The 13,320-nt window shown below is 43.5% G+C and overlaps 1 protein-coding gene across 7 annotated transcripts in view; it reads left to right on the forward strand.

The window, feature by feature from the left end:
- cep112 (centrosomal protein 112) overlaps positions 1 to 12,510 on the forward strand; it is a 425,679-nt gene extending 413,169 nt beyond the window's left edge. For all 7 annotated transcript variants that reach the window (XM_041216547.1, XM_041216546.1, XM_041216549.1 and 4 more), the window contains 2 exons: positions 8,545 to 8,609; positions 12,026 to 12,510. In XM_041216547.1, the coding sequence (XP_041072481.1) occupies positions 8,545 to 8,609; positions 12,026 to 12,029 (69 nt within the window). In that variant the 3' untranslated portion in view covers positions 12,030 to 12,510. The remainder of the gene's footprint in view (positions 1 to 8,544; positions 8,610 to 12,025) is intronic.
- The last annotated feature ends 810 nt before the right edge of the window (positions 12,511 to 13,320 follow it).

A 13,320-nucleotide genomic window follows, 5' to 3' on the forward strand; every position in this document is an offset into this window, starting at 1 on the left:
AGAAAGTGGTCATGAGCAGCCTTCTTGAACCGCTGCAGACCATGCAATGTAGTGCTATTAGAGAGAGTTCCAGGGTTTTGACCCACCAACAGTGAAGGAATGGCAATATGGTTCCAAGTCAGGATGTCTCGTCCAAGTGGCTAGGTTTCTTGTACAGCCCACAAAATAAGAGTCAGCGGGTAAATTCAGCAGGAATCATGGGATAGCAAACAGGAGCAGACACAGCGATTGATTATTTTTCCTCTCACCAACTTTAAGCTTCATAGACCAAGGATCTGATTTTCAATTGCCCGTGAGGGCAAGACCGAGCGCGGGGGTACTTTGAAAATCACGCTCCCAGGTGGCATGTCAGTGGCCCCTCACCTCTGGGACACGCTGCTACTTTCAAAGCAAGGGTGATTGGGGGAGCCACAAACCTGTTCCCCTCCAATTAACTGCTCATTAAGCTCCATAAGGGGCTTGTTAACAGGCTGGGTAGGACCAGTAAATGGTTTTCGAATTGCAGCTCGGCAAAACCAAACAGTCTGCTGCACGTTAGTGCATGGCTGTCCGGTACAACATGGGGAGCCATTAAATGATGTTTCTGCTCAACAAACATTTTTGGAAAAAGAGGTTATTCTCTCAGAATGGGTCCAGTACCTTTTCATGAACCTTTTGCCATACACTGTGAGGCTGCTGGTCCTCTGATGTCCTGCCTGCTCTATTCCTGGCACTGCCTCCTGGCAGTGCCTGGTGCCCCTAATTTGGCACCGAGCTCACCACTGACTGAATTAGGGGATCTGCTTTAAAGATAGCGTCACATCAGCAATGTAGACATGTTGCTAATGTAATGCTACCTGTAAAGCAGACAAGTTGGTTAGGATACATAAATAATCCGGGCATCAGTTTTCTGACAAATTGAAAATCAAGCCCCAGTTGTCGCATCCCTATTTACAGTCCAGCTGCCAGTGCACCTCTTACATCGGCTGCCATTACTGCATTTCACAAAATGCAAACTCTTTCATCTTATTACATTTCATTCGCTTTAACTTTAGTGATTTCCCCTGCCCCCTGTTTTCTCCCCTCTTCTAAAGGCATTGACTTGCGTGAGGTGTGCTTGGGAGGTGCCAGTACTTCCCCAAAGTGACCATTCTTCTGGTGTGAGCTGAAATGGTGGGTATTGGTGGATAATTTGACCATGAAGGGCATCAGAGCCAAGCCTGAGCTTAATCAGCCTCCATTGCAGATGCATGTTTGGAACAGGGATCACTGATTAGTGATAAGGAGCAGGAACCCTGACTGATTTTGCCCACCCTGCAGCCCCTCAATAGCACTGGGGAACTGTGCCCAATGGCACAGCCACCCCACCTGGAATCTCCTGGTCTTTAAAAGCCCACTAGGTTTAGGCCTTTACTTGCTGCTCCAGGTTAGTTAACAGTAGAATAAATGAAAAAACAAAAACAGAATTGCCTGGAAAAACTCAGCAGGTCTGGCAGCATCGGCGGAGAAGAAAAGAGTTGACGTTTCGAGTCCTCATGACCCTTCAACAGAACATCATGAGGAGTCGAAACGTCTACTCTTTTCTTCTCCGCCAATGCTGCCAGACCTGCTGAGTTTTTCCAGGTAATTCTGTTTTTGTTTTGGATTTCCAGCATCCGCAGTTTTTTGTTTTTATCTCTGAGTAGAATAAATGCCTCATAGGAGCAGATGCGCTCTTCTCATATAGCTGCACACATAACCAAATCTTGGTAGTATTTATTATCTAGTCAATTGCCAACTCTATTTAATAAATTAATTTTAAATCTCTTCATGGCCTTGCCCATCCCTATCTCTGAAATTTCTTACAACCATCTAAAATCTCTGCATTCCTCTGGGTATCCCCGATTTTCATCACTCAATTGGCAGTCGTGCCTTCATCTGCCTGGGCCCTAAATTCTGGAACTCCCTGCCTGAGCCCCTCTGCATCTCTACCTCTTTTTCCTCCTTTAAGACACTCCTTAAAACCTACCTCTTTTCCCAAGTCATCTACCCTAATATCTCCTTATGTGGCTCAGCACCAAATTTTATTTCTTAACACTCCCATAACACACTTTGGGATGTTTTGCTGTGTTAGAGATGCTGTATGAATATTAGTTATTTTGAAAAGCACATGACATGGACCTTATTGAAGGGACTGCGTGATGGAGTAGTATTTGGGGAATACCTGTTGAATCCTTCAACACCCTCGAGTGAAAGGCTCTTTTTCTATTTCAGTGTCATTAGCTATTTTACTGTTGATTGCATTGTGTTATTTGCAGTTGCCCAGCAATGAAATACACAGCCTGGTGACAGTACCACACCAAACAATAAATAGGACAGAAACAAAAATAAAAATACCTGGAAAAACTCAGCAGGTCTGACAGCATCTGCGGAGAGGAACACAGTTAACGTTTCGAGTCCGTATGACTCTTCAACAGAACTGTTCTGTTGAAGAGTCATACGGACTCGAAACGTTAACTGTGTTCCTCTCCGCAGATGCTGTCTGACCTGCTGAGTTTTTCCAGGTATTTTTATCTTTATTTTTGTTTTTGTTTTGGATTTCCAGCATCCCCAGTGTTTTGCTTTTATAATAAATAGGACAGGTTTTGTTTCTTAGACTTGGCCACATGCAGAAAGAGTGGTGGTGCAGTGGAGTAAATACCAGTCCTTCCGCTCCACTGCAAACAGTGGGAGGTTCTGCTGTAGATTTCCCTGTGTCTGCATTTTGACCCATTTATTTACACACAACAGTGGGATAAAACCAATCTACTCCTGGTGCTAAGGTAATATTCATTAGTTAAGCAATAAGAGATCTATTGTTGGAATATTTGCAGAGCAGAATTCAAGGATGTGATCCTGCTGTTTGACAAGCCACAAAGGTAGAGTAGCACTGACAATCAACCCCATCACTCCTTTGATATCTCCATGCCTAGCTTGGACCTCCCAGCATACCAAGACCGACAGACAGGATAGACGTATGTGAAAGCAAAATACTGTGGATGCTAGAAATCTGAAATAAAAACAGAAAATGCTCGAAAAACCCAGCAAGTCTGGCAGCATCTATGGAGCGAGAAACAGAGTTAACATTTTGAGCCTGTATGACTTCTTCAGGGCTGAGGACAGATTTATAGTTGTTGTTGACATCTTTTGATGATCTGCTTCTATCACTGCTTGTTTGTCCCTACAACCACACCCCCACTCCACTTCTCTCTCTCTCTCCGCCCCCAACACACACACCTTAAACCAGCTTATATTTCAACTCTTTCTTGGACTCGAACTCAAGTTCTGTCGAAGGGTCATGAGGACTCGAAACGTCAACTCTTTTCTTCTCTGCCGATGCTGCCAGACCTGCTGAGTTTTTCCAGGTAATTCTGTTTTTGTTTTTGTTTTGGATTTCCAGCATCCGCAGTTTTTTTGTTTTTATCTCTGTGTTTAATTGACTGCCACTGCTCTTCAAGAAATGCCTACCTCCTTGAAGAAGTTCTGTTCTTTTCTGCGACAAGATTTCCGTTCCTCTCTTTTGCCCTGCTCACCTTCCTTGCTTTCCATTTCCCTCCTGGTGTTTGACAAGGTGTTTACTAAAACCCGCTTTCACAGCCATATCTCCTTTCTCAGTGACTGTCTCCATCTCCGACTTACCCCACGTGGATTTCAACTGAAATTCCACCCCTCATGTTTCGAACCCACCCAGGATTACAGGTATCTCCGGGACATAAAACGTTTCTCGGACTGCTGTTCCCGTCACATTCTGAAATCCACACTCAGTGCCATGCGTTGCCATATGAACACACTCGACCTCTCCCTCCAGCAGCACCGCCGTACCCTTTATCAAAGCTGCGTGTGCCCCCAGTTTCATTTTATCCTTCGGCTCATCCGACGCCTCAACAAGAAACTTTTTCTCTTTCTCTCAAGTGCTAAGGAACGCAAGCTCCAACAACTCATCGACACCAACACCCATCTAGGACCCTCCACCCCTGCCTGTCCCTCCGTCCCCACCCCATCTTCCAATCCCAATCCCAGCCGTGTATTCACTATACCCCCTGACCTTCCCCTCTCCGATGCTGAACGTTCAGTGCTCAGCAAAGGACTTAGTTTCATACCCTTACACCCTCACCTCAATGAATTTCGGGCTCAGCATGATGCTGAACTCTTCTTCCGCCGTCTTCGTCTCCGGGCTCACTTCTTTGGGCAGGAGTCCTCTCCCAGTTCAACGGATCCTTCTACCCATCTCCAATATTCTCCCTCCACCTGGACCCCTCCCTCTGGATTCTTACCTTCTCTTGATCTTTTCATTGAGAACTGTCGGCGCGACATTAGTCGTCTCAATTTCTCTGCTCCTCTCACCCATTCTAACCTGTCTCTCTCTGAACTTACTGCACTCCATTCTCTCAGGTCCAACCCTGACATTGTCATCAAACCTGCTGACAAGGGTGGTGCTGTTGTTGTCTGGCGCACTGACCTCTACCTTGCGGAGGCTGAGCGTCAACTCGCAGACACTTCCTCCTACCTCTCACTGGACCATGACCCCACCACTGAACATCAAGCCATTGTTTCCAGGACTGTCACTGACCTCATCTGCTCTGGGGATCTCCCTCCCACAGCTTCCAACCTGATAGTCGCCCAACCTCGGACGGCCCGCTTCTATCTCCTACCCAAAATCCACAAACAGAACTGCCCCGGTAGACCAATCGTCTCAGCTTGCTCCTGCCCCACAGAACTCATTTCTCGTTATCTTGACTCCCTTCTCTCTCCCCTTGTCCAGTCCCTTCCCACCTACATCCGTGATTCCTCTGACACCTTATGTCACATCAACAATTTCCAGTTCCCTGGCCCCAACCGCTTCCTCTTCACCATGGACGTCCAATCCCTCTACACCTCCATTCCCCACCAGGATGGTCTGAGGACCCTTAGCTTCTTCCTCGAACAGAGGCCCGAACAATCCCCATCCACCACTACTCTCCTCCGTCTGGCTGAACTTGTTCTCACGCTGAACAATTTCTCCTTCAACTCCTCTCACTTCCTCCAAATAAAAGGTGTGGCCAAGGGTACCCGCGTGGGCCCCAGCTATGCCTGTCTCTTTATGGGGTATGTGGAACATTCCCTGTTCCAGTCCTACTCCGGCCCCCTTCCGCAACTCTTTCTCCGGTACATCGATGATTACTTCGGTGCCGCTTCATGCTCTCGTCGGGACTTGGAAAAATTTATTAATTTTGCTTCCAATCTCCACCCCTCCATCATTTTCACGTGGTCCATCTCTGACACTTCCCTTCCCTTCCTTGACCTCTCTGTCTCAATCTCTGGTGATAGCCTGTCCACCAATATCCATTACAAACCCACCGACTCCCACAGCTACCTTGACTACAGCTCCTCACACCCCGCTTCCTGTAAGGACTCCATCCCATTCTCTCAGTTCCTTCGCCTCCGTCGCATCTGTTCCGATGATGCTACCTTCAAAAACAGTTCCTCTGACATGTCCTCCTTCTTCCTTAACCGAGGTTTTCCACCCACGGTCGTTGACAGGGCCCTCAACCGTGTCCGGCCCATCTCCCGCGCATCCACCCTCACGCCTTCTCCTCCCTCCCAGAAACATGATAGGGTCCCCCTTGTCCTCACTTATCACCCCACCAGCCTCCGCATTCAAAGGATCATCCTCCGCCATTTCCGCCAACTCCAGCATGATGCCACCACCAAACACATCTTCCCTTCACCCCCCTTATCGGCATTCCGTAGGGATCGCTCCCTCCGGGACACCCTGGTCCACTCCTCCATCACCCCCTACTCCTCAACCCCCTCCTAAGGCACCACCCCATGCCCACGCAAAAGATGCAACACCTGCCCCTTCACTTCCTCTCTCCTCACCGTCCAAGGACCCAAACACGCCTTTCGAGTGAAGCAGCATTTCACTTGCATTTCCCCCAACTTAGTCTACTGCATTCGTTGCTCCCAATGTAGTCTCCCCTAAATTGGAGAGACCAAACGTAATCTGGGCGACCGCTTTGCAGAACACCTGCGGTCTGTCCGCAAGAATGACCCAAACCTCCCTGTCGCTTGCCATTTTAACACTCCACCCTGCTGTCTTGCCCACATGTCTGTCCTTGGCTTGCTGCATTGTTCCAGTGAAGCCCAACGCAAACTGGAGGAACAACACCTCATCTTCCGACTAGGCACTTTACAGCCTTCTGGACTGAATATTGAATTCAACAACTTTAGGTCTTGAGCTCCCTCCCCCATCCCCACCCCCTTTCTGTTTCCCCCTTCCTTTTTTCCAATAAATTATATAGATTTTCCTTTTCCCACCTATTTCCATTATTATTTTTTTTTTAAATTTTAAATCTTTTATGCTCTCCCCACCCCCACTAGAGCTATACCTTGAGTGCCCTGCCATGCATTCTTAATTAGCACATTCGTTTAGATAATATCACCAACTTTAACTTTAACACCTATGTGTTCTTTTGTTCTATTGTTGTTGACATCTTTTGATGATCTGCTTCTATCACTGCTTGTTTGTCCCTACAACCACATCCCCACTCCACTTCTCTCTCTCTCTCTCTCTCTCTCTCTCTCCGCCTCCCCCCACACACACACCTTAAACCAGCTTATATTTCAACTCTTTCTTGGACTCGAACTCAAGTTCTGTCGAAGGGTCATGAGGACTCGAAACGTCAACTCTTTTCTTCTCCGCCGATGCTGCCAGACCTGCTGAGTTTTTCCAGGTAATTCTGTTTTTGTTACAGATTTATAGTTGCAGGTCACCGGAAATCATTTATTCCCATCAGTGAAGGCTGGAGAAATGAACTTCTGTTTTCTTTATTTAATTCTAGAACCCCAAATTTTTTCCCATTCATTTCAGCTGTGAGGTATTTTAGTGTTAAAGGCATTAAGCAGTTAAGCAGAAGATTGCAGTCAGCCATTATCACAGCTTATCAGCACAGATCCCAAGAACAAAATTGTTTTGCACACACTAATGTCACACCATGGATTTATCCTGTACTTTCATCTTTGTTTGAATTCAAGACTGAGGCAACAGCTGTTTTGTTACACAATTTTCAGGGACTTTCACCTTACTGTACAAAGCTGTGAGCCATACTGGAGTGTTTACTCTGGATAAGTCTCAGTGTGTAAAACATTTTACAGTTTGGCTCTGACCTGGCGAACAGTGGGATCACATCTGAACTGCTGCTCTTTGTTAAAAGAGCCCAACAAAACCGAACAATTCATTAATCGATGATGTTGCATTATTTGCCATTGTTGATAGTAAAACCTTAAACTTAAGAATGTATCTGTAGGGATACATGGCAATGAAAAATATTTCATTCAAATAAACTGTTACTTATCATTTAGTAAACTTTCAGTGTTGTACTATTCAGGTTTTGTTTGATGAATTTTCTACCCTCCTTTGCTAAAAGTGCTAACTCTGATATCCGATTCCTAACACACTTCAAACCCCACCCTTAGTATTACGAATTCAAACTGTTTGGACTTTGAAGATGGAGGGAGGCAGTTGTCTTATTCACAAATCACTACAGTAAATGCTACTTGTATTTAACAGGGAAACATGGGGAAAGCATGCAATAAACTGAGACTCAGGAAATGGGGAGTTTTACTACTCAGTTGAAATAGGGTGGGAGGAAATAATTACTGCTGCCTTCCCCAGACATTTGACATCCTCCCATTCTGCCTGTGGTGGATCTTAGCCTCTTTCTCACCTTTGGTGACCAGCTCATGTTTTAAGAGTTTAACAGAAATTCAGCAAAATTATATTTTGGTGTCGGTACCTGTGGGGTCATTGTGAGTGCGCATGTCCAGAACTTTTCATTGTGTGAGAAATTATTTGGCCAGTCACAGAATCCAAATAAATGGAGAAAAAAATACTGTGCATGTATTTGAGCTGGGTCAAGAAAGTTGGATTTGGAAAAGGACGCCACAGGATTCAGAAATGGAATGCCATGTATCCATTAGTGAACAGGTTACCAAGTTAATCTAGCCAACAAATGGAAGCTGGGGGAACTGCCTAGGCCCTCAGCACTGGAATTTCCTCCCTAATCCTCTCCATCTGAACCTCTCTTTGCTCCTTTAAGTTGCTCATTAAAAATACTTCCTCAACCAAGCTTTTGGACATCTGCCCTAATATCTCTTTAAGTGGCTCAGTGCCAGATTTTGGTTGATAACATTCCTGTGAAATGCCTTGTGATCAATGTTCTTGCCAAGCTGTACAGCAATGTGAAAGTCCCCACACAGGCTGTGCACAGGTCAGCCCCTTAAAGTTACTGTGTGTATGCGCAAAATAATTTAAAGGGCTCACACACTCTACAAAACATTAGAGGGTACATTGCCCGAGATGTTTTAATTACATTATAGGCACTAAATAAATACAAGTTGTTGTTGAAGGAAAACGGTCACGTCAACTGGGAGCCCTGCTGTTGTTTGTTATACTCGGCGCAATTGGTTTGAAGATTATAAGTTTGAGCGTCACAACCTTCAGAAACCTGTCTGTTTCTTTCAAAGAATTTTATTTATTAAATTATATTTTACCTTTTTGTGCTTTAGGTGACTTTCCTTCAAAAGAGGGCATCAGTTCTTCAAGAGGAGCTAAACACCTACCGCAATAGGAGGTGGGTGAATCACTTCACAACCAATTTAACAAGTGGCACCTCCCAATTCCTTCGCTGTTTCTGGTTTTTTAATGTCATGGAGTGGGAACAGCAGTTTGCTGCCTGTAACCAGTTAAAATAGCTGGAGTTGTTACCACGGTGACATAATTCAAGCGTGGCTACGAACCATAAAACTATTTTGATGGAGGTTTTCTCCCCTTCCCCCTGCTGACTTGAGGGTTTTTATGGTGGGGGGAGTTCATCAAGTGGACATTATTTACATGGGAGCCTTGACCACGGAGAGGCTATTTGATCACAGGACATCACAGTCAAGTCAAATAGTCAAATCCCCGCCTGGGCACAGACTTTCTAGAAGATATTGCAGAATAGCCATCAGGGATGGCAATTCTGCCTAATACCGGGCACTGAGGTCAATTGTCATGCACCAGGCTGCCCTACCTGAGATTAACCAGCTCTTATGTAGACCATGGGTACAACTTGGTTTTGCTAGCTTGTGAGGTTCAGTTACTGCACTGGATCAGGGTTTCCAGGATGGTCTAATGAAACAGAAACTATCTTTTTAAGGGTTAATTTTGGGCAGGATTTTTATCTTTGCATAATTGCTTTTCTGTGGAAGTTATATTTTCTGGAAATGTCCAGAAGTTCTTGCAGATTCTTATTCCTACCACTCCTTTAACATTCCTAACAAGCGACTTTTAAAGAAGGCCTCGAGGTTTCCAAGCCAGAAACTGCTGGTGACACAGAGCCTTTAAATACTTAAGATTCCTTGACTAGCAAAGAGATTTTGAAGGCATCTTGGGAATTGTTAAAATTACAAACTTTTCCAGATGAAGTAAGGGGTTTTGTTGATTTGGTGGCTACTGCCTCTACAATGTGAAGTTCTTCCATCTTCCTCCCTGTCCTGAGGTCACTTCATAATGGAATCACTGAGCTCAATCTATTCTCCAGCCAATACATTTACATAAACTGAGACTGTGAGGATTGCTTACTACAATGGGCATCATAGCCAACTAATTACCAGCCCCTTCCAATTTTATTTACCTTTGTTATTTTGCTCATTTCTCCTAATATCTTCTTATAGAATCATACAGCACAGAGGGGGCCATTCAGCCCATTGTGTCTCTTTGGCAGAGCTACCCAATTAATTCCACTTCCCTCCTCTTTCTCAGGGTTTCTAAGTGTTTTCCTTTCAAGTATTATCCAATTCCTCTAAATGTTATTATCAAAACTGCTTTCGCTGCTCTTTCAGGCAATGCATTCCAGATCATAACTTGTTGCACAAAAAAAGGGTTCTTCAAATCACCTTTGTTTTTTATTTGTAAATTACCTTAAAAAATTACCTTCAGTGACTCTATATCAAGTTTTGTTTGATAAAACCCCTGTTAAGTACCCTGAAACAATTTACTTCATCAAAGATACAATATGAATACAAGTTGTTGCTGTTGAGATGTGGGTGATGCCAGTGAGGCTACATTTATTGCCCATCCCAAGTTAGGGATGACGGACTGTCTCATTGAACCTCTGCAGTCCTTGCGGTGAAGGTGCTCCCACCATGTTGTTAAGTAGAGGATTTCTAGGGTTTTGACCCAACAATGATGAAGGAAGGGTGGTATATGTCCATATCGGGATAGGTTGTGACTTGGAGGAGAACTTAGATGTGATGGTGTTCCCACAACGTTGCTGCCCTTGTCCTTCTTGGTGCTGGAAGTCACAGAGGCAAGAGATGCCTTGCGTGTTTGATGTCACCAAGCAATAGAACAGAGATTGCTTCCTACTCATGACTCAGAACTTAGAAGGAGCCAAAGAGTATCTTGTTTTAAGACAAAGTCTAAGGCTGTAATAATACAAATTGACTGCAATTTGGAGCCTTAAATATTAATTATCACAGCCAATAAACATTTGTATGTTAAGCAATGGATGTGACACTTGGGGCAGAATTTTTGGCCCATCGGGCGGGCATGCACCCGACTCAACCAAGTGCAAAATGACACGTGATGACGTCAGGCGAGCGTCTTGATGTCAACGTAGACTCACGTAATATTTTGGTCATCAGGAACACGCGGGAATCAGCAGCACGCCTGCCAGCAATTGAGCAGCCTATACGGCTCTTAATCAACTAATTGATAGGAATTTTTCACTGTCTGTCCAACCATTTGGTTGGCGGACGGGCGAAAAGGCCAAGGGGCCTTTGCATTTTTGGTGAAACCTCATCCATAGGCGGGATGAGGTTGCAACCTGTGATTTTTAAAAGAAACTATTTGCACTCGTATTTTACATGTTCCGGCTCATGTGATATAGGGGACATGTTTTCATTATTTTAAAAGTCTTAATTTTTATTGATAAAAATCTTCAGCTCCCTGAGGCACAGCTCCCTGCACGCACATGTGCGAACTTCACTCGCACTCCTCCCACCCCCACCCGGCAGCGCTGAGTGCTGCAGTGCACGTTTCAGCCAGCGTGAAATTGCGGCCACAGCCTGATTGTGGGTGGTGGTCCGTTTCACGGCCGCTCCCGCTCATCTCCGCCGAACCCACCCAATGACCGGAAAATCCTGGCCTTAGAATCACAAAATGATAGAATGATACAGCAGAGAAGGCTCTTCTGCCCATCATGTCAGTGTTGGTGCCAGTTCTTTGAAAGTGCTATCTAATTAGTCCCACTCCCTTGCTATTTCCCCAAAGCCTTACTCTGTAATGTGAGTACCATTTCATATTTAATAATTGTAATTAATAGATTAGATACTCACACAGAAGAGAAATATCAGTGACCTTTTTTGGGGGGGTCTAAGCATTTTACCAATAAGCTTTATTCATGATTATCTTTTTAAAAAGCAGTTTAACAAGGGGAATAAGGACAAAATCTGTCTATAATCTAAGCCAGACCCTATGGAACAAGGGACAAATGATATGCAGTGGCCACATTCAATCTTTACGTCACTCTGAACCCTGTCCCTTCTGCTTCTAAATCTATTCTGTACAAGCATCTGAAGACGACAGTTGTACACTGATTGGAATGAGAATTACTTCACTCATTGGGTGCTCTATATTTTAAATTAAAAACATGTAAATTCTGAACCTGTCCAACTGGTACCTGCCATGTGAACATGGCATCATGTGTATGACTGAATGTATAGCCTCTTGTTGTAATGTTCAATCACCAGGATTAAAGTAATTGTGAAACAGAAAAAAAACTGTAATTACTCTTCTGCCAGTGGTACATCTCTATTGGAAGGAAGGAGTGATTACAGCGTGACATGTTTACATAGGCAGTTTCACATTGTAAATGTGGACTTAGGAATTTAGTGTGTGCATGACATAAGGTTTTTAACATATTAGTGATTTTTTTGATTTCTTTATAACTGTTTTTGAACAGCTTTGGTTTGTACCCAAACAAACTATATCATTTTACTATTTCAGATGATGAACCACTGGATGATTTCCTGACCTCACTCATACCTTTAATATAGCTAACATGGCACAGAATGGGATTCCAGCAAAATCAACAATTACTGTGTAAGGATGAGCATCTTATGTGTGGGAACCAGTGAGATTAGCAGCTGAATATCAGTAATCTTTTATTGTACTGAAGGTCAAAAAAACAGTATTTCCCCACCAGTATTGTGTCTCCCTCTCCGCTTTGTTTTGGTCCAATCAGACATGCTTTTAACATTTTATTTTTGCTTTTCAAAATGTTTATACACTTTTTTAAATAAACTGTATTAATAATCTGTAAGTCTGTACATATCATTGTCAATATTTTCCTATTATTTAAGTCTGCAGTTCTTGTGTTATTACTAGCAATCAAGTTCTCATTTATAATTGTGCTTTGTATTGTATTTCATTTGTTTTTTTACATTGCTATGATTTTTGAATGCTAACATCATAAAATTATCTGTTTCATGCATGTTTGTTTTATGATTATTTTAATGAGTTGTGACATCTTTGAAGGAACTTTCTGTCATTGGAGTAATTTGTTGCCCAGCTCCTGTCTGAACAATAATGTATTTTCATTATAAAAAAAAGACATAGTCATTTGTTCATAAAATTAATACAATTAGCTTGAACCACCATTTTATTGGCCAGGCCATCATTTTGAATCTGGAATCTATTTGTCAATAGTACTTCAGTGATTTTATATTTTTAAAGGTTGAGGAAGCTCTGCTGATTGGCCAGTGGGTATATTATCTCCATGTAGTACCAATCATACAGGCCAAAAAATCCCCACAATAAACTGTGCACCAACGTAAGTCAACATCTTCAGGAGATTACTTCTTTAAAAAGTTAAGATTTATAAAGATGCTGGAAAAACATTGATCCTGCTGCTGAAAACCTCCAAGAAGTATAATTCCAGCCATTCCTCATGACATAAAGCTCCTTCTGGCAATATTTAAATTACAATTCACTCCATAACAATAACTACAACTTGTATTTATGTAATGCCTTTAAGGTAATAAACATCCAGAGGTACTTCATAAAGATGGAAACAGACACTGAGCAATAGTAGAGGAATTAGGAGAATAACCAAAGGCAAGGTCAAAGAAATGGGTTTCGAAAGTGAGGAGAGAGGTAACAAGATGTCAAGGTTTATGCAAAGAACTTGAGAGCCTTGGGCCCAAACACTGAGCACTCCTTAACTGAAAAGGCAGGGGAGAGGTTGCAGTGGCTGCCAGAATGAGATGAATACAGGATATACATTGACACATGGAGCTGGA

Source organism: Carcharodon carcharias, chromosome 22, assembly GCF_017639515.1.
Source record: "Carcharodon carcharias isolate sCarCar2 chromosome 22, sCarCar2.pri, whole genome shotgun sequence".
Lineage (NCBI taxonomy): Eukaryota > Metazoa > Chordata > Chondrichthyes > Lamniformes > Lamnidae > Carcharodon > Carcharodon carcharias.